Genomic DNA, 21,588 nt, shown 5'->3' on the forward strand with positions numbered 1-21,588 from the left:
TTTTTTTTTTCTACCAAGTTCACCTGTTTTTTTTTTTTCTACCATGGTTAACAATTTTTTTCCCCAACATTTCAATTTTTTTTTCTACCATGTCATCCATAAATTTTTTTCCAACATTAAAAAGAAATTATTTTTCTACCGCAATATTTTTTTTCTACCTTAAACATCACCGTAATAATAATTTTTCTACCTAAAACATCACCAATTTTTTTTTCAGGGGGAATAACAACGCGGAATATTCAACGCCGACGTGAATAACAACCTTACTGTACTTACGCTTATCCTTAGTCAGCAGCTTCAAATAGGATTCAATGTCGCCCGCTCTGGCCCCAGGAAAACATTTGACTATGGCCGCCGGTGTCTCTAGCTTCACGTTTCTGACTATGGAGTCTCCAATTACCAGAGTTGTTTTCTCAGCGGGTGTGTCGCTGAGTGGGGAAAATCGATTTGAAACGTGAACAGGCAGGTGATGCTCCGTGGGCATTCGTTTGGAGCTACCTGTCTGAGATCTCGGCTACTCGGGAAGCTCTGGGAGACGGCTAGCTTCGGCTAAGCTACGTCTAGGAGGCTCCGCACCGGCTACATGGGCCTGGCCAGCTGGGCTGTTCTCCATGGTGCGGTGAGCCTCAACTCCAATGCTGTAAGCATCTGACATTTATTACAAGTACCATTATCGCTTAAAAAAAAAAGGCAGAGGAATAACTGAACATGCGACACTCCGAGCAACAGAAGGAAGGAGAGGAAGAGGGGGAAGCCAATGCTCTCAACTAAGCTAATAGCATCGCTAGCTTCTAAGCTAGCCGACCTGAAGTAGCAAGTTAAATTTGATAATTGGCAAGAACTTCTGTAACACACATGCTAAGTAGTGCAGGCGTTTGTCGTCACTCAAAAAAATTCAGACAGACCTGGAAAATAGTGAGCTTAATCCCTAAACAATCTGGCAGCAAGCACAACACGGTGAAGGCACAGGAAACAGGAAGTGAGTACGGTTACCACAGGAACAGGAAACAGCAAAGGTTCCGGGAATCCCAGAGCAACAGCAAAATACCAACAAGAGTTATGAAAGACAACAAACTCTGTGTAGGAGGAGTACAAATGCACAACTTTCCTGGTTTCTAATCAGGTAGAACTCAAGGAAGGTGACATGAGGCGATAATTATTGCTGTTTAAGGTTATTTATGGTGAATTCTCAGGCGTATTTTGTTCAATGTCTCACAGAACTAAGAAAAAAACAAACCAAAATTGTCACACTTTTTGTAGTGTTTGACCAAACTCAGTGCTGTTTTCCAATATTTCTGTTCTCAGATACCCGAGACACTTTAATTGAAACATTTTATCAAAGTCCAAAACATGGAGTAACTTCAAGACTCCGGCTTCTGTCTAAAGTGTAAATAAAAACCTAGGAGAGTGTTTGTGTCTCACCAGTAGTAGGACAGCATGAGGATGTAGGGAACGGTGATGGCGACCTGTAGCCAGCGCCAGTCGGTGATGAAGTAGGCGAGCAGAGGCAGGAGGAGGAGGCCGACACTGAAACACATCTCATACAATACTCCCACAGTACGTCTGAACTCCAAGCCCTCGATCTCTGTGACTGAGAGAGAAGACAAAGAAAGTTGACTGACGTTAACTGAAGCTTAGGACATACTGGAAGAGACGGAAGAAAGAAAAGAGGCATTGCTTTTAATTTGTTGAAGTCACAAGAGAAATGACAAGAAAAGAAATCTACAACTGACCGAGTACGTATCCAACCATCCAGCCTCCTTTCACTCCAAACCCGTAGAGTGCTCTGAACACCAGTAAGGACACGTAATCTGGAGCCACAGCCACCAGGATCCCTGTGATCCCATTCAGCAGGTTGGACATCATGAGGCTCATTTTCCTGCCAAACCTGGAGGCAGAGACACAGACAAGGCAGACATTTGTCACTTATTGTAACAATATATGTTTTGTAACAGCAATGTTTCAATGCCAAATAAAATTATCGCATGTTCTGCAAAATGTACTTTGTTGTTATAAACCAATAAAACAACAGTGAACAAGCAGAGTAACCAATCAATCACAGACTTACCTGTCGGACAGGTAACCAGTAGCAATGCTCCCGAACAGGAAGCCCATATTTAGAGTGGACTGATACATGTCCACCAACCACCCATCTGAACACACCATGTCAAACTGGGACAACACACACAAACAATTACCCATCCATTTGTTTGGCCTGATCATCTTTAAAACGACAGAAACAACTGTTTACATTTGACTTTTCAAAGTCTTTCACTTTATGAGAATCTTACAGTCACTTCAGGAAGAATTCATAATAGTTTGTTTTATTTACTTCAGCCGACCCCCCCATCCCATCTTGTTACTTACCTCAGTAACAAAGGACTGTCTTCCCTCATAGTCGTACTCCCAGCCATCTTTGCAGGCAGTTGTGGAGGTTTTGTTGAGATCCAGTTCCTGTGTGTCACAGCTGAGGGTTGTGCTGTTCCAGTCCACCTCGTACTGCTCACAGCTGCTCGGCTGCAGAGCTCCAGAGCTGTTGACCCGAGGCACCGTCAGCCTGCGACCATCAGCAAGGCTCCAGCCGCACGCTTGCCTCCTCTCCACCACAGCTGAGTCCCGACACCAGTGATCTGGGGTGAAACCCTGGAAGACGATGCCAACATACACACCTGCAAAAGGTAGTGACAACACACAGAACAGGGCGAAGATGCGCTTCTGATAGCGACCGAACTTTCCAGTTTCTTCCAAGATGTCATCAAAAGTGGTCATTGTTGCAGTGCAGTTTGAATCACTGTGTTTTAATGTGTGCAGGCTTGCAAGCAAGTATAATAAGCCTCCCTCCACAGTGACCAATAACGTGTCTGCCCCTGCTTGTCCAGTTAAAAACCCAAAGGACAAAGGTCCAACGACAAACACTGTCCTCTATGGGCAGGGCAGTGGAGCATTAAAACTTGATGTGGGACTGTTTTTGCACCTGACAGAAAGTCTTCGTCATCTGCATAGGTGATCCAAGGTGAAACCCTGGAAGACGATGCTGACTAACACCAGCAAAAGACAGCGGCAACACCAAGACCAGGACGAAAATGCACTTCTGATAACAGCCAAAAGTCCAAACCTCCTCCAGGTTGTCATCAAAGGTTGCTGCTATTACTGTAACCCGGGTTTTTGATGTTTAAAGGTATCAAAATAAGTCAGATGGTGTACTGGTCAGCACACCACAGATGAATGCTGTATCCTACTCAAAAGACAAGCTGCATGAACCACACCGGCAAAAGGCAGCAACAGCACACAGAGCAGGGCGAAGATATACTTCTGACAGCAGCTGACCTTCCCAGTTTCTTCCAAGATGTCATCATAAGTGGTCATTGTTGCAATGTAGTTTGAAGCACAGTATTTAAATGTGTGTTGGACCAGTTCGACGAGTTAAAAAAAAAATACTGGCCATGTGTGTTTTTGCCAAAAGGTGAGGAAGGTAAATAATCTCTTAAGCGAATCTTCTTTTTCTCTAAGGAAGAGGCAGCCCTGCTTCTCCCTGTACTTCTACATCAGCAGGTGGTAACTTGTGATCCAGTGCAATTGCAACATTTTGCAATTCTACCACATCTGAAGTTAATGAAAGTCCAAAAGGGTGGGGGGTTTGATACAGTACTCATCCTACGCCGTCTGATTCAAAGTCTTTGCAGTTGCATCAACAAAGCAGGCAGCATGAGTCAACCAGCTGGCTGGCTGTCCACCCCCTCCTCAAATAAATGGATCATTTTGACAAATGCAGGAGGTAACTATCAGTGCAATATGAAAAGAAAAGCAAAATCCTGCCTTCCTTTTTTCTCCAGAAAGTAAAAAGCAAAGAGCACCAAGGAAACACTATCATTTTTATACGATATGATTGGTTTCATATGAACTATGGAACAATAGCTAATGTTTAGAAATTTAAATCTTTAAGGCAAGCCCAAGTCAAGTTTTTTTAAGATGAGTCCACTTAAGTACAAGTGCAAATCAAGCATCATCTCCATTGAGAAAAGTAAAGGACAAGACAAGTCCAAGTCAATTCTCAGATGACTTGAGACAACTCCAAGTTACGCTTCAGATGACTTGAGACAACTCCAAGTTACACTTCAGTCCAAGAGATGTCTCCAGTTCTTCTAGACGAGTCAGAATCAAGTCTCAAGTCTTACTGCACACGTCCAAGTTAAGGCTCTAGCTGAGACCAGGTCAACTCAAATCCTTGAGAAGAATCCAAGTTTAGAGCCTGTAATGGAAGATTGCTCAAAACATGTATTCTTGCATATTCTTTCACAATATCATAATGACATGGTTAGAGGAGTATTATACTAATACAATTCCCACTGTAGGATAGTTAATTCCTGGGTTGGAGGCTGTATGTTTTTAAAAAGGAGGTGGTTTCTGTCTTGCTAAGAGAGTAATACTCCGAACAGGAGGAGGTGTGAGCAGTTAACACACATTTGTATTCAGAAGTTTAAGTAACATTTAACATTTACACAGACTATAAAAACAGCATGTAGAATAAATACAGTATATGCTTCGTATTATATTTTAATGTGTATTTTTTTCCACTCGATATTGTGTGTTTGTTCATAGTTAGAAAAGTGTGTCCTTGATGAAGTGATTTAAGCTGGTACCAGACAGGGACAGATACTGTAGGTCGTTATGAATTTTGGGGGTTTTCTGTCCATGCTACAAGAACATCTAGTTAAAAAGTGTTGGAGTAGAAAGTTGAGAAACACATACATACATCATGACCATGGCACTTTGAATCACACACACACACAACACATCTTTTGCAACACATACACACACGGGGTGAGAAAAAAGTAGATGAGGTTGGTAACAGAAACATAAAGACAGAAATGGGTCCACGCATGGTAATGAGTGGACAACTGATGACGACAGGGTGTCAACATAATCTGTATAAAAGAATTGTAATTGTGCAATTTTCTTCAGTTGTGTGGACGAACCAACTCCAAATCTGAAATATAAAACCCTTCTCTCTGGGCAGTTTCTAACAAAAGTCCCTCATAAATCCATGGTAGGGCTCAGTTCATATATCAAGTCCTGAGACATGTCCAAACCAGCCACTGTCCCTCAAGTTCAATTAAGTCTCAAGACATCACAGAATTTGAATATTTTGCTTAGAGTTCTGAAAGAAAAAAAAAACAAAAAACAGATGGATGAAAACCTCTTCCAAGAGGTTTTCATCCTCTTGGATGAGAGGTAACTAAAAACCTAGTCCAGTTGATTTTTCCGAAGTTTTTTCAGATTACTATGACCTGGATGACTGAGAATCTGCACGGACAGTTCTGTAAAGAGTGTTTTTAAGACATCAACAGAGAAAAGACATTGAAATGTGATATCCAGTATGAAGTATTACATTTTCTGTTATTAGTCACAGTAAACCACAACAGCAATAAACAGCAGATCTTTTATTTATTCAAATAATGCTTTTTTTTTTTACACCAATGCTTTTTTTAAATAGCAAAACAGGCAAAGAGCTGAAAAACATAAAAACATATTAGACAACATAACTTACATCAACTAAGACAAAACGATCTCTCATAGTATCAAATCCTCATGAAGAATTTCCTGTGCATTTTAGTCAATGTAGTCTGTTTTCCGCTTCTGAAGCTAAATCTGACCTCAATCGCAGACTAGTGTCACAAAATGGTTCTCTGCTCAAGTATGGAAGAAAGAAAAAAAAAGCAAAAGAACATTCATTCATATCTTCTTAGGAGCGAGAAGGTTCAGTACAGTACCATGCAGATGAGCCACGCAAACTTTGGCGCCAAACACAGAAGAAACAGACTTTGTGCAATGGTGTTCTTTGAGTGTGTGACCAGGTGTCATGTAATCCAACTACATGAAATACTAATTAGCATTTGCTGATAAGGAGACTGACAATCTCAAGGACTGGATGTCGTCATAGATTAATCACTTTTTTGATTGGTTAAATGAAGAAAAATCTCTGTGTGAGGTGGCGTCTTCAAACCGCCTAACAGCAATCGACAACCCAACAACATTAAATTTAAAATGATAAAAAATACAAAAACAAAAGAAAAGCCCCCAGTCCTCACATCTGAGGAGACCGACTCGCTGCCGAGTCATCAATCAACTAATCTCTGAAATGACATAACAGTTCCCTAAACAGTAAATATTCTCAACACCCACTTGACAACTTTTTTACAGCGCTGTTGACTGCGTCTTCCACACAGAGGCTGCTCAGTAGTCAATGTTCAGAAAAGCCAGTAAGTGGCCCTCAAGTTAATTTTTACTTTTCAAGCCACCAGTTGCCTGATTGAGAGAATTTTTCCTTCCATCTTTGGTTGACAACCGATATATTGGAACTAATTTATCAAACACAGATGTCAAACGCCAACGTGAGGAGGATCTGCTGCTTTTCTTTTGGGCTTTTTAGACTGAAGATGTCCCCTTGGTGGTTTTCATCATCTTCCAACATTTAGTCTAAACAGCTAATCTATATATGAATTCATAATGAAAATAAGTGTAAACTGCAGCTTTTGGAAAAAGATTTAATCTGTTCTTAACTGCTATGCACACCAGAAAAGATAAAATACTGCAGAGAGCACAGTCAAGTCCATCATGTTTAGTAGGAACTAAATTCATTTCCACTCTGCTCAGTGTCCCACAACAGTTCGCTATTTGGTTGAACTCACCAAGTCTGTGTAGACAAAAAGACACTGTCTCGAAAACATTTACAAGTGGCACGGCACCCAAATACTGTGGCATATACTGTGTAGGTGTATCACTGATGTGGGAACGCTGCAGCCAGTTTGACTGAAGCACAGTGAAGCACAGTGAATCTCGCCTGGGTCTTGCATCATTACTGCCATCCTCTGTGAAAACACTAGTTTGATTATTAGCTGAAAATATGTTAAAGATAAGTCAAGTACCTGCATTCTTGATACATTTATGCTTCACTTTTGTCTTATCATTACATGCATTTGGCTAAAAAGGGCTAATTACTGCACCACAAAAACTTGGCTTGACTGAGTTAAAATGTCACCTCCAACATCCACAGTTACGGCCCCGAATACCAAAACTGAGCCTTTAATGTACAAGAGTGTGAGCGTAAACTATCCCCAACTTCCACTGATTAGTGCCGGGGTGGCTGAGCAAATATGGCTTTGGCAGGAGACTGACTTCAGAACCAGCACAACCTAAACTAACAAGTTTCGGTTTCAACCTCCGTCCTTGTTGACTGTCCATTCACACTTAAGGCCGCCTCTGTTTATGCACAAAACAAATACTGTATATGTACAGATAATTGGCTCCGACAACCATTTAAATAATCAAAAAACAAATATGTGAGCAATTCACCGGTGAAAACGACAACAGACAAACAAAACATCCATATTATAGAACATCATCATCTATATACAGTGTCTCTGATTAAAACAAGACAAAAATCAATATGTCGCCCGACATGATTCATCATGAAAATACAAAGTAAATTCATAATCAAAGGCATCACGTTTTCTTCTCGAGGGGAACGAAAGAGAAACATTTCATTATTAGCAACTGTAAGCAGCAAGAAAAAACAAACTGCTGTCGTCATTCCCTTTAGAAACAACACAAGGAGACACCTTCACTGTCTACGTCCAAGGAACTCGCCCAAAATCAGCTTAATAGTTTCACTACTGAGCTACTTAACTGTACATTTCACCACAGTTATGGTATACAGTCCTAATAGGCCAATAGACATAAAAAAATCTACATCAACCTCCAAAGGAGCTTGTAAAGGTCAAGTTGCCTGGTTTGCAAAGAAACATGCAAACAGTATTATTCTGTTAATCCGTGCTCCCATAAAGTGCTAAACGATGGCACAGCTCCACCAGAAGAAAAGAAAGACTTCATGTAATTTTCACCTTTTCATTCACAAGCCTCACTGCAGAGTCGACACACAGAGAGAAGCTGTGTGTGCTTGAGGCCGATTTCTAGTCTCTACAGGCCTGTTAGGACTTTATTAGATAAACGTGGCATGACTGAAGTAGCAATAGTGAAGTCAGATATTTCAATCAGGAATAATGAAAAAGAACACTTTAAATAATCATCTATCAATAAATAAGAAACTATATGCTCACACCGACAGCCTGTGGACAGTCTGAGGAGGCCAAGTAAAGGTGCAGTCCCCAAAAAAAAAAAAAAAAAAAAAAAAATTTCCCCCAAAAAAGGAAAGGTTTCTGCTTTCAATATGCTGTCGTTGCTATTATGGAGACATTCACTGAGAGAGAAGAGTTCAGATTGGATAGTGGGATGGGGAGGAGAAAGTGACATCACACCCTGAGAAGGTCCTCGTCACTGTCGTCCTCGTCCCCCTTCCTATTGGCTGCCATGCTGTTACCATGGTTAAGGTCTGAGGAGCGAGGTTTGCTGCTCCTGCTCTTCCTGTCCGACTCATCCAGGAGGCCGACCAGGTCCTCGTCGCTCTCCTCCTGCAATGAGAAGTTCCTGTGAGGGTTTGCACTCAGGCAGAGGTAGTGCTCAGTATCAGCTAAAAATAATCCAGATCAAGAACTTTATTTATTGTACTCTACTGTTATTTATCCACCTCGGCCTCCTGTTGGAGCTGCTCTGCTGTATGTTATGTCCAATAGCTCAGTGGAGCCGAACAGACCCGAGCATACGCGGCATCAGGTGCATTTGTGTTTTGTTTGTGTGTGCAACTTACCAACAGGCCAAAAAAAAAAATTGGATGGTTAGTGTGTTTTCTGCAGCCTGGTGTCTGTAACTCAGCCACAGACCATCTGTGAGACAAGAAGCTCCACTGTGTGAATGCAAGGGTTTCTGTAGGTCTCACGAGTCCAACACAGTGATACCTCGGCTTTCTAGCTGATCATGTCACCTTCATTTTAGGAATCGCATTTTTCCAGGTAAACTTTCATTTGTGTCATATCAATAATTTACAACTTTATAATAGGTGGTTTGCTTATGATGTCACATCACTGTGTTGCTGCAGCGTGAACTGCAGACAGACGGCAGGAAGTGAGTTTCTACATAGCCAGTACTAGCACAAGCTCTCAAAATGCCTAAAGATCATTTATGTGTGGTTTACGGTTGATCAAATCAATCACACTGACAAAGCTGAAGTTGTTCATGAGGCGCTGGACAGAGCAACACCCAGCCTGATGTTGAGATGACACTCACCTGTAGCAAGGCACTGCGAAGGGCTGCAGCGTGCCCGGAGACACCAGAGGATTTGACTACCCGCACCCCTGGGACGCTCAGGACCTCATCCTCGCTGTCGTCTTCCTGCTCATCCACTGAGAACGAGCGCAGGCCGTCCGTATTCACCGGCTTGGTTGTGATATGACCATTGCCATGGTTACTCTTGCCCCGGTGGGAGGATGCAGAAGATGATGGAGGGGCTTCGAGCTCCTCCATCAGCCACTCCATCTCCTCTTCACCCCCTTCTTCGTTCATGCTGACCTGAAGATTTAAAGACAAGTTAGTACAAACACGGAGTGGAACCCCTGTTTACAAGGTTTGGAGCCCTCTTCACTCAGAATGTACAGTACTAGTACAGGCTTCTGTTGCTGGTGCTGCGCTCTGTGATCACCTATGTTGTATTTTAATGAATTCACAATATAGTTGCATGTGATGACAGCTCAAACAGAACCCGATGTGAAAAATGGTCAGCGGTGTCCTGTAGAAGAAATTATATTATTACTGCACATAGTCTGACAAAAAGAACAATAATACAGGTCAATGACGGCAGCGTGCTGTGAAATCGACTATACTGACATTCAAAATGAGCGATGGCAGAGAAAGTTAGAGGCACAAAGCATTGTTCATATTCCAGTTTAGCCACAGAGAATCTAAAAGAGCAGCAAACATGTACTGTGTAAAATAAAATTAAAAAAAAGTCTGCAAAAACCCCTCTATACCAGAGATGTGGCCGCTCTGCTTCAGAAACATTTTGTAACGCCAAAAGCCACTTCATCTCCCTGACTGTGTCTAGTTTGCAGCAACTTTGGGTTTCATCCATTCAGCAACCAACCTTGGAATATTTATAGGAGACCTGGTTTCCTCTCCTACAACAACCAGCAACTTTCTGCATCACCAGCTCCCTGAAACAAGGCAAGAGGCAGACATTCAGACAGATTCTAAAGTTGAGTCAGCAACTAAACAGACATGACCCACAGGATGCTTGTGGCCTCACCTCCGCTCTCTCTTGTGGAGTAAAAGCCCCAGCAGACAGACAGACAGACCCACCATCAGGAGGTTCAGCACCACCCCCACCAGCCAGCTCCGTCTAGAAAGAGCCGGACTTTCGCCGTCATACGCCGTATCCAGAGTTCTGCAAAGCAATTTAGGAAGCAGGCTTACCATCGTTTCATATTCTAAATTCCACATGTTTAATGTCCAGTGCCAGAGTCTTTACTCACGTCAAACCACAGACAGCGTCCGTGTGCCACACAAACAGATACTGGCATTCGTCCGTCTCCAGCATAAATTCGGGGTTGCCAACGCCTGCCGACGGCTTACAGTGGAACATGATCGTGGATGACACCATCTTGGTTTTCTCCCGCCCACACTCCGATTCAGAGGACACCATCACATCCAGGTTTCCTCCTGATGGTAATCAGAGGGTTATTTGAATGCCAGAATCAAGAGTTGCATGATGAGCACAGTCAGAAGACAGCAGAGAGTCTGCATGATACCATGCTAAAAGGTTGACACCTGGGTTCTGTGCATTACTGAGCTGAGTAACATGCTAGCTCAACCGCTAGCATAATAAAATGCTACACATGCTAAATATGGCAGCAACCTTGTGGCACTATTTAGCAGGACGGACTATGATTGTTTGTTTTTACAGATACTAGGTCATGGACCACAGTGCTGCACATTTCATTTAGTGCCGCCAGCAGGTTGAAAAGTTCATAGGATTTATCTGAAAGTCTGTGCCAAATTTCATGCAATCCATCCAACAGTTATGGAGAAATGGATCTAACTGTGACAAACCAAACAAAAAAAAAAAAGATTTTCACACCAACAACTGTTGAAATATTTAGTCAGAATTAGAAAGAACTACTAAACTCTGCAATACAGTAAATTACCTTTGATGTAGTACTTTGTTTTGCTGGAGAAGCCAATCTTGCGTATGTAGGTTCCATTGAGTTTGACCTGGCAGATGTTGGCACCAAAACACATGGGCAGGGAGTTGTTGGTGATGCCAGACAACCGGATGTGGTAGACGTAGTGGTCTCCATTAGGACGATTGTCTCCAGATGCCCGATGGTGACTAAGAAGAGAATGAGGTTTTTAGAGCAGCTCACCTATTTGAGGTGCTTTTTCCTCTGTTAAACTAAAATTGACAGTGTATTTATATGTGGCTTGCAGAGTGTACAGGAGCAGGACAACGACACAGGTGGAGGTGTGTGCTTGTGTTACCCAAAGTAGAGCGCTCCCAGGCTGAAGTTTACTCCAGTGTCAGGAACCTGTATCGTCCCATTCACCATCTCCACCTCATGTTGCGTCACTGGACACGCCAACCGGGTCTCCCAGCCAATCACAAACTTGCACAATGTTTCATCAACACTGTTCACACAGAAACGGAAAGAGTTAAGAGTCTGACGGTGACAGACTGCATAGTTTAGAAAGCCACATTTAGGCTTTCTGGCTGGAGCGGTCATCCCCTAACCAGAACGGTTGGCGGTTTGATTTGATTCCCGTTCTCCTCCGTCCACATACTGAACTGTCCCAAGTTGCCCCCCCATGGTTAGAGCAGTGCCCTGCAGGGACAGCGCATCGGTGTGTGTGTGTGTGTGTGTGTGTGTGTGTGTGAGTTGGGGTTGCAGATGGCTGCGTTTGTAACATACTTGGCCAATAAACATGATAAAATGAAGCAGAATTTGAACATGGAAAATAAACAGCACCACATAAAATTATCAAGCTCTTCAATGACTCACCTGGGAAGCCCGTAAAGCAACAGGACGAGTCACATACGCAGGTGCAGTTAAGGCTGATTCCGACGGAGCACGTTCTGTGTAACATTTCTAATGCAACGGATAGAACTCCATTCAATCAAATGTGTCACTGACATGTGTTGTTGTTGGCCACACTACTGCTATCGGCCTGCTGAAGACCGTCCCCTGTCCTTCCAGCTCACCAGGAGCTGATGACTGACAGATGCTCTGATATCTTGCTTTCAGTCAGGCTGTGGTTATGTTGCTGAGTGAAGACTGACAAACTGTTGAGGACTTAATTTAGAAACTTAAAAATACCTAGACTGCATTAATCCATGTAATTATTAAGTGCTTGTTCACCTCCATAGGGAGAGGGGGCTAAGGATTAGGGATGGAAGAAAGAGCTAAGAGAGGGACAGATGAGGAGAGAGGAAGTAAGTCTTCAGACAGAGCCCCTGCTGCAGAAGGGGGTGCCCATGCCAAACCTCTTGATTAACATGATAGAGCTTTATTCATTCATTTAGCCCAGTCTAGAACTATATCTAAGTGTTTTGTCTCTTTGGCTAGTGGGGCAACAAATGCAAAACTTGAAACGGTGATTTCATTGCAAGTTACCTGATGAGTGCCGGGTGTCCGACCGTGATGCCACAGCTCAGCTGGATCACGGTTGTTGCCTTCACGCCGTTACCACAGGCATCATCGCCCGCTGAGTAACGAACAGAGATCTTTCCATCTGTAGGAGGAGGAAAGCAGGTTCACACTGTGACCCTGAAATTTTCTCATGTTGAAAATCAAAACACAGCTGTGAGAGTCACAGAAAACAATGACAGACATAAGTGCCAAGATTCTCTGAGGATAAAGCAAGCCAAAATAAATAAATAACTACTTTCATCTAAATGTTGGCTTTTGTTAGAGTCTGTCAAGTTAAGCTGTCGTGGAAGAAGAGTTGTGCAACATCCATTAAAATAGTTCATATAAATGCCTTGTCAATGTTTGTTAAACGCAAGCACCAAATGTTGACCCCTAGATATCATTATTGACCCCTACTAACTCGATGACCCACCAGTGTAGCTCATTTCCTGAGTGTAAACTCGGCCCAGGGTATGGGTCTTTCCTGCTGCTGTGTGTCGACACACAGTCGCTCCTTCTGGACAATCTGGTAAACCATGGATGCCCTGACACAGGTTGATGAAATATCTGAAGAAACATCAACAGTAAGTGGATTTGGAGAACATCTCTGTTTACCAATTTATAACCTGTATGGCTAACTGGGAATGTGTCTGTGCAAATTCTCAGTCATCCAGGTCGCAGTATGCTGAAAAAACTTAGAAGAAAGCATCTGGATGTAGTTTTAGGTAGAACACTCATTTGATATAGTAGAATTTTATCTGCAATGAGTAACAAGTAGAAAACCCTTCCAAAAACACTTCCTGTGTGGATTAGAGCTAATGCATTCCTTTAGCAAAAGCCGTTCTTGCTAACATTATTACTTCTGTTTCTGCTAAGACTCAGATGCATTACTACTGCTAAAATTGAACCATATCCTCTAAGTGCTCCTGCACTTCTGTTCCTTGATTAAAGATAAAAGAGAATGCATAACAAATATGAAAACGAACTGTAGATTTATAAAGAGGAGTTAAACATTGAAATCGCACGCATCCATAACTGAGACCACACTTACGAATCTTCTTGGTGTATAAACTTCCATGGCCTTGTGAGAGAGGACAGGGTTCGCAGGTCGATGGTCTTATGCTGGATGACCAGTTTACACTCCATCTTCTTCGGGGGGCAAACAGCACTGGTCTTCCACTGGAAAGTGACTGAACACCCGGCCGTCTCCGAGAGCAGCTGTGGGGAGCCGTGGCCCGCTGACTGGTCACAGATAAATAATATGGAGGACTGACGTTTACCAGTGGCTAGAAGGAGAAAGATGGGTTGGTTTTCAGCAAAGAGAGACACATAACTCAGAAGGTAATAAAATACAAACCAACAGAGAATTTATATTATAAAGAAGAACTATAAGCCTTTCTGCAGCCAGGTAAAGGTCCCATCAGCTGTGTTAGGTTTCTAGATTGATTGCAGTATTACATTGCCTTAAAGGAACCATTAACAAATTTCACTTGCTCTTAAACGCATCGCCACACAACAATAATGTCATCTAAACTATGACAGAATTAAAAGAAAACATGCCGTTTGTTGTGATCAATGACATTATACTTTACTAAAGTATATTTACTCCAGTGGCTGTGCTGGCAGTGTCAAGAACATGTTGTGCATTTGTAAAGCTTGAGAAAGCGCATCCAAGCTCAACACCACTTTCAAATATTCACCCTATTTCTGAGACAAAACTAGACTTGCAGCACGTCATGGGGCTAAAGCCAAAAACACAATCACTGGCAGCATCATCTTGGCTGGCACAGCTCTGGTCACAGAAAGAGGGTTACTCAACTCTTACCATGTTCTTTGGCCTCTGAAATAAAAAGCTGTCTGAGCAATGGTGATTGTCATCTGTCAGAGCAAGTTATTCATTTGATAAAGAACACCAAGAGGTCACAAAACACATCTGAGGAGTCGTGAAATCATTAACAGAAGAGGAACAAAAATTACACAGATTTTCCTAAAATCCTCCACTCCAATCCATCTGTCTAAACAGCTGACACAAAACAATAAGTAAAGGTAGTCAGGGGCTGCAACACTTAGTCAATTAACTGATTAGATTAATTAAAATTATTCGTTAACGGATCATTCATTTGTTAAAGTAAACATGCCAAACATTTGATGTTCTCTGGTCTGTTTTGTGGTGTTTTCTAATCAGCAGATTAACTAATAATGAAGATAATTGCTAGCTGCATCCTGAAGGTAACATTCATTTTTGGAGCTATACACTATGCAACCTACTGTATAACGAGGGGTGCACATGGGCTCTGCCTGTCTATAAAGGGTCACAATCCAATGTGGAAAGAAACCAGTGGGCTAGATTAAGCGCAAGTGTCATATGTGCACACTGGTGTTATGACAGTGAGGCAAACTAGTCATTTTATCTTAACAAAACAGAGACATCATCTTTGAACCTTCTTCAGCTTTGCTCATTTCTTTATCCACCCCACAGCTTCAAAATCAACTTTTCAAACCATGACTGATGATGATCTCAGTGTGAGTGGAGTTCACAGCATTGGATTCACAATAGTCATGTGCTTCATCATGTCACCTGTGCTACAGAATCCCCACTGCCTGTCTGTGTCATAGTTGGCGGTGGTGGCGCACCACTTCTTGCCATCTATCCTTGCATCCGTGGTGCACTCTGTATACGACTTGTTCATGACAATGAAGGGGAACACACATACGTCTCCCTCAGTGGTCACTAAAACACACAGACATGTTAACGGTTAAAATCTATAAAGATCTTATTCAAATTAAGCTTCAATCACCGACCTAAAGGTAGGTAGTAACCCGAGTGTGGATCTTCTCCCTTGAAAAAATGATCATTGGTATATGAAAATAAGTTCATACCATATATGGGTTGACCTTAAGAAATCTTGGCTCCTAACTGAATAAACTGACCATGGTGGGTTTTGTCTTGCTCCAACAGCTCAAGTTAAGTTTTAAACCACTTAAAGACTTAAAAACCTTTGCTTTTCTCCTCAGCAATCAAAGGAAGCTATCCTCAGGTGATTACATAATTACATAGCACCGTTGTTCAGTGCCATTTTTGCTTCAGCCATCAATTTGTCCTTGTTACATTTAGATGTTCGGATGGGGGCTTTTTTAAAATTTGAGCTTGTTTAGTTCTACGCTTCATGTCTTAACATCTTGGACCACATTGGGAAATAAGTACAATCACTTTAAAATGTCATGCATCAGGTATCTGAGCCTTTTGAGGGGGTTGTAAACAGGTATAACAGAGTTACCTGGTGTGCAGAGATCTCCCCCACCATACTTCATCAGTATAGCCTGTTCTTCGTGTTTGTAGTCCATTGTCATGGCCTTGCTGATGCCAAATGACTTATCTGAACCAGATCCAGACACCTGGCAAACTGCGCTCTCCTTACAAGTTGCCCTTACCACTGAGCTGCAGACGTTGATGTGGTAGGTGCTGGACGGCCCTTGTACCTGACACACAAATACTTGACTTTAGTAAAACTGGTAACCCCGAGTGGCAGAGGCACCGTCCAGAGGATCATGGGAAAAATACTCGAATAATCGGATTTACTAAATTCTCTGACATCTACCTTGAAAGACAAAAATATCAGAACTATAATAACAAAATGAAGTCACAAATTGAAAACTGGGATGTGCTCTTGGTGGACCTGAAGAATACGCTCACCTGCACTTCACCAGAGAGGGTCGACAGGTCAAAGGTGAACTGCAGCTGGGAGTCAGTGAGCTTGCAACCGCTGGTTTGGGTGGCATCTGAACAGACTAGAGGGGTGGCCCACTCAAACAAATAGAGGCATTCCTAAAAAAGTACTAGGGGGCTGGCCCACTAAAACAAATAGAGGCATGCCTGCCGTCTCAGCATTTGTGGAGAGCCCTGGACAGAGATGTTCAATAAGAAAACAGGGTGAACAACATATTCATGTGTAAATATCTTAAAGAGCACACAAGTGTTGACTGACCAGCTCGAGGCCTCTCTGGCAGGTAAAGATAATGGTTGACGTGTAGTTCTGTGCAGGATCAGCTGCGCACTTGGTGGAGCTCTTGTAGGTGATTGACACCTCACCTGTAGCAGAGCTGATCTCAGGACCGCTGGTACTCTGTCCAATGTTCTTTAAGAGACAAAAAGAGGGAGAATGGAGAAAAGGATGGAAGCTGCAAGAGGAACAAAAATCTGAAACGCAAAAATAAAGACCAGCATCGTACAAAAAGAAAAAGACAGAAGAGACGGAACAAACGCTTCTGATCCCAGTTGGTTGTCCACCATGATTTACATCCAATTTTTAACAACAACTCTGAGCAGGTCACTTGTTGGAAGTTCTCATTTTGAAAATACAATTGGCCACAAACACAAAAATCAGTAAAGACAGAATGTTCAAGCATGTTCAAATGCTGTGAGGATTTTTTGTGAGCAGCTTAGCTTCATCTCTACACAAAATCTTGGTTTCCTACAATAATATCTGGAACTGCAACAACACACAAAATAGTGACACTGAAAAGGTGGCATGCCAACCTGCTGCTTATTCATCATATTAACCAGTGCCCCTGGATCGCATTGCTCTGGTTTTCACAATAAGGCATCCAACTATATGAAAGTCAGGTCTGAGTAATCAGCCCTTCATCTACCATGCCTGGAAACAGTCTTACCACTGGTGGTCCATCATCAGGATCCATACAGACAGCAGCTCCAGGGGGGCAGTTGACCCCAGGGATGGGGTTTAGAGGCAGACACAGGTTGATGTAGAAGTCTGGAGATCCATCATTCTGCTCCACTTCCTCGTCTGGAAGGACACAATTGGAGGACAGATACAGACAAATGGCAACAGTAAATCCAGATAAATGTTGTGGCCAATAAATGATGCACAAGACTTAAAATCTGCATCTCTGCATGGTGAAATCACAAGACATCTGTATTTTAGTGTTCAGAGGTGAAAACCTTGGCCCACTGACCGGTTGCGGTGTAGTATCCACTGACATGAATCAGAGGAGTCAGGTCTATCAGAACAGAGCCGCTCTGGACTGAACACTTCACCTGAAAGATGAAATGAAAATGAACAAAGAACAAGACTAAGCCAGAACACACTGATCACTAATAGTGTGTAGACTTCAAAGAACCAAATTCAAAGTAAATGAACAAACATTTTATACTGTAATGTCATTACTCTTATTGGCTGTATAGTGGTTTCTTCTAACACTGTATTTGGTCTTCTAAAGGTTCAAGAGTTATTCTAGAACAAGTGAATTCCCAGTTACACACACACACACACACAGTACACATATAATAAATACAGCTGGGATCAGTTTTGTGCAATTCATAGTTGTTTTAATTCACATTCCTTTTCAGTTGCTTCTTATTCTTAGCTGTGTTGGATGATCACACCTTCTCTAGCCGACTCTGTGAAACAGGCTGGCGCTTAAAAGAGAGTCACTGCACTTTGACCTATCACACTGACAAACACACAAACATACTTACAGGCTGTTCACAGACCAGGGCTGTGTGGAATGAGAAGTAGTGTGTGCAGGTTTCAGCGTAGGAGACAATGAAGACTGGCTCTGGGGAGGTTGAGCCTATGCTTGGTGGCCTTCAGAAAGACACCATAAATATTCAGAATGTCACTGAAAACGTATATTTCTGTGACAAATACATTATCGGTGTTTTGCAAATCATCGGCTTCCTGTACGTTCCAAATGAGCAACATCTGAAGCAACTGTTTTTAGTAAAGACATTGAATCAAAGTTAAAATAAAAGCATTTGGCTGATTCATCTGAGCTGCTGCCAAATTCTTCAGGGTACAAGACATACACACAGCTACAGTCAAGATGTTGCCTTCCCTCAGGAAGGTAACACAAATCTGAGTATGTACCCTAGACTGTATATAAAGATGGAGACCATGACAGCTCCCAGAAGTGAAGCCACTACGACTCCATTGGTCATAAACCCCATGGCCTCCATGTTCATGGATGGCACATGAGCCAAAATAAAAACTGAAAGTGGAAAACAGACCTTTCCCAGGAGTGATTTAATTATCTAATGATATAAAAGGGGTGTATTTCAGATTATTTGACATCTTTGATTAGCGGTCTAATACCGTGGCTCCATCTCTGGTTGCTACTGCACAAAATCTGGTTCTAAAATGCATCACAGCAGCAAGAAGGCAACCCCCCGTATTGGTGAAATTTTGGCTTCACTGTTACACAGTGGCAGGAAGTGGTGATGCAACATCCATTTTTTATATCCAGTATATACAGAGACACTGATCATCTAATATAAAACCCCAACGGAAGGCTTTAGTTATTGTCAAAATATAGATACGAGTTTAGCAATTTGCAGCTTTGCATTCACTGATTTATTGACTGGCATTATTCTGCAGTGGAGTTTAAGTGTTCAGCTGTCTGCACCTGAACACGCATCAATGTTCAACCTCCTCTGAAGAGGGCACGGGACCTCCACTGTGTCAACTGCACAATTAGATAGACCCGCTTAATTTAATGAGCAGCTGCAGAAAAAAAAAAAAAAAAAAAAAAAGAAAACAGTAGTGATAGAAACATTAAAGCTAAGAAGAAAATAAACAGGAGCAGAGAAAGAAGGGAAAGTACCTGCAGACGAAGTCGATGATGGTGGTGTGCTGGAGTGCAGGGTTTGCTGGGCAGGGACTTCCTCCTTCGTACGTCAGCTCCACAACATGATTCATGTAGGAGAGATTTCTGCTCACCTGGCCACCGCTCGCCACCATGTTGTTGTGCGTTATACACACAGCTACAACAAATGTTTAGTATTCAACAACTGTAGTCAACTGCACCAAGTTTAACATAATAGTATTTTAAATTTACAACATAGCCATAAATGATACTGCAACAGCTTTATACTGAGATTAAATCTAGAATTTCAAAAGACAGTTACACACCGGTTTTTGACCCTTTTTGTCGGTTTATAAGTGAATGTGATTTATCTCAGATTTTAACGGCACTGGCTGAACGGTTAGCAAGCAATCCAGCCGTGAATCCAGGGTTTACTTTTTAACCCTCCTGTTATGTTGCAGGTCAAATTGAACCACGAACGTAACTGCTGAGCAGGCATCACCTGAGAAATGAACATAACAGGAGGGTTCCCTCCTGTTATGTTCATTTCTTCATATCAAATATTTGTCTCATTTAAAGCAGTTATGTTCGTGGGTCAATTTGACCCGCAACATAACAGGAGGGTTAATAATTCATGGTTTTTCAACATTACATAATATGTCAGTTAATTTTTTTTTTCTCCATTTTCTAATGATCTACAGGTCTTTCTATAATGAAAAAACATCTGGCACGTGAATGCCAGTGTCTACCACTGTGTAATTTGATGTTAAGAAATTTGTAATCTACAATCCCATAACTATAATTACAAATTCAGACCGCCTTCTTCGAGTGCCCTCAAGTTTACTGTGCAATGTTTATCTCAGCCCTGGTAAAAGAGCAGTCAATCATTTGTGAAGTACTAGGATTTCAGGTGTCTCATTACAATACAATCCCTGTGTTGCTCTGTACTGCAGTTAAACAGTGGTGAGGGACATCCTCAGTGTTGCATAACACCATCAGAATGTCTGAGGGGACAAATCAGTCACCAGGAGAGAAGTGAATGAATTCTTAATAAATCCTGTTCTGTATCTGATGTTACAAAGTCTGATTTGCTCCAAGCTAAATGATATGTTTGACACCTGCAGAGCTCATCTTATAAGGAAATACAGTTAACTTGAAAACGTGTGTGTGTTACACCTGTAACTCTGACAGAGCAGTCTCCATGAGAGGGAACGGCTCCTGTGTAGTTGTGACTGGCTGAAGGCTGATCTATTTGCCTCAACTAAGATTTTTTTTTTGTTTTTTGGTATGCATGTTGATGACAAACAAAATATAAGGAAATGACTCTGAGTTATTGAAAATTAAACTATCTGCTGGATTTCCAAGACTATTGTGTCCAATCAACAATATCCTTATCAAGATACGTGACAATTTTATGAACAGGATAGAAAGCAGAGTCAGCTTACATCTCCTGTTTCTGCTATTTAAACAATGACACATAAAAGTTGGATAGTTTAGAATATGTCCTGCATTTCTTTTTCTCACTTTTTGATTTAGAGGCAATATCGCAGTTCTGGGTTGCAAGCGAGAGCAGACGTCTTTACTGCTCCTCTTGTCTGTTCTACGATTTTTCACATCTTCTACATTTTCAAGCCTTTGAACAAATTCTACAACTATTAAAATGCCTCCAAGAGGGAAAAGAGCTAATAAATCAGAAGCAAACGAGGATGCTGAAGCAGAAGAGGATTATATTTCAGCGGCGCAAGTAACAGATGTTGAGTCAGCAGAAGCAAATGTACACCGCACTGTTGAGCCAACAACAAGACAACTTCAAAGGTTTTGTGCAACTACTTATGGAGACAAATAACAAGAGACTCGACGACATGACCAGAGAAATACAGGAGATAAAAACGAGTTTGCAGTTTACCCAGCGAGATGTGGATGTGATTAAAGCAGCCATGGGTGAACAGAAAATACAAACCAAGGAAACAAGGGATGATGTCTACAAAACTTGTGAGAGTCTAATAGCCATAACGGATAAAATGTAGCATTTGGAAGTACAGTCCAAGCGAAAAAACCTGATCTTTTAGAGAATCAAGGAGTCAGCTGGAGAAAGCTGGACGGAAGCGGAAAGTAAGAAATATTAAAGGAGAAACTACAAATTCATCAAGAAATTGAGATAGAGCGGGCTCACAGAGTCGGGAAACCTTCTGATCGGGGACCGAGGGCGGTGATGGTAAAGTTGATGAAAGAGAAGGATAAGGCACACATACTGCAACAAGCAAAGAAGCTTAAAGGATCTAATATTTATATAAATGAAGATTACACCGAGTCTGTGAGGAAGAGAAGAAGGGAGTTGATGCCGAAGTTAAGGGAGGCCAGGGCGAAGGGAGACATTGCGTTCCTGCGGTATGACCGACTAGTGACCCGTCCT

At 42.0% G+C, this 21,588-nt stretch overlaps 2 protein-coding genes across 3 annotated transcripts in view; both read right to left on the reverse strand.

Moving 5' to 3' along the window:
- The window catches only part of LOC109970545 (solute carrier family 22 member 2-like), a 12,358-nt gene extending 8,801 nt beyond the window's left edge, over window positions 1-3,557 (reverse strand). Inside the window, exons 1-4 of the mRNA XM_020618154.1 lie at window positions 2,368-3,557; window positions 2,069-2,172; window positions 1,734-1,888; window positions 1,423-1,591 (exon numbers count right to left, since the gene is read on the reverse strand). Of these exons, the coding sequence (XP_020473810.1) occupies window positions 1,423-1,591; window positions 1,734-1,888; window positions 2,069-2,172; window positions 2,368-2,769 (830 nt within the window). The 5' untranslated portion in view covers window positions 2,770-3,557. The remainder of the gene's footprint in view (window positions 1-1,422; window positions 1,592-1,733; window positions 1,889-2,068; window positions 2,173-2,367) is intronic.
- A 2,866-nt stretch (window positions 3,558-6,423) lies between these two features.
- Window positions 6,424-21,588, reverse strand: part of igf2r (insulin-like growth factor 2 receptor) — a 42,895-nt gene continuing 27,730 nt past the window's right edge. Inside the window, exons 34-52 of one of the 2 annotated variants that reach the window (XM_020618240.1) lie at window positions 19,194-19,353; window positions 18,070-18,178; window positions 17,547-17,628; window positions 17,244-17,377; window positions 16,559-16,708; window positions 16,447-16,473; window positions 16,267-16,398; window positions 15,851-16,052; window positions 15,151-15,303; window positions 13,624-13,858; window positions 13,006-13,139; window positions 12,558-12,675; window positions 11,428-11,574; window positions 11,094-11,278; window positions 10,422-10,608; window positions 10,196-10,333; window positions 10,034-10,103; window positions 9,181-9,462; window positions 6,424-8,468 (exon numbers count right to left, since the gene is read on the reverse strand). In XM_020618240.1, the coding sequence (XP_020473896.1) occupies window positions 8,310-8,468; window positions 9,181-9,462; window positions 10,034-10,103; window positions 10,196-10,333; window positions 10,422-10,608; window positions 11,094-11,278; window positions 11,428-11,574; window positions 12,558-12,675; window positions 13,006-13,139; window positions 13,624-13,858; window positions 15,151-15,303; window positions 15,851-16,052; window positions 16,267-16,398; window positions 16,447-16,473; window positions 16,559-16,708; window positions 17,244-17,377; window positions 17,547-17,628; window positions 18,070-18,178; window positions 19,194-19,353 (2,804 nt within the window). In that variant the 3' untranslated portion in view covers window positions 6,424-8,309. The remainder of the gene's footprint in view (window positions 8,469-9,180; window positions 9,463-10,033; window positions 10,104-10,195; window positions 10,334-10,421; window positions 10,609-11,093; window positions 11,279-11,427; window positions 11,575-12,557; window positions 12,676-13,005; window positions 13,140-13,623; window positions 13,859-15,150; window positions 15,304-15,850; window positions 16,053-16,266; window positions 16,399-16,446; window positions 16,474-16,558; window positions 16,709-17,243; window positions 17,378-17,546; window positions 17,629-18,069; window positions 18,179-19,193; window positions 19,354-21,588) is intronic. The other variant, XM_020618239.1, reaches the window with a different exon arrangement.

The sequence above is a fragment of the Monopterus albus genome, unplaced genomic scaffold (assembly GCF_001952655.1).
Source record: "Monopterus albus unplaced genomic scaffold, M_albus_1.0 scaffold202.1, whole genome shotgun sequence".
NCBI classification, from domain to species: Eukaryota; Metazoa; Chordata; class Actinopteri; order Synbranchiformes; family Synbranchidae; genus Monopterus; species Monopterus albus.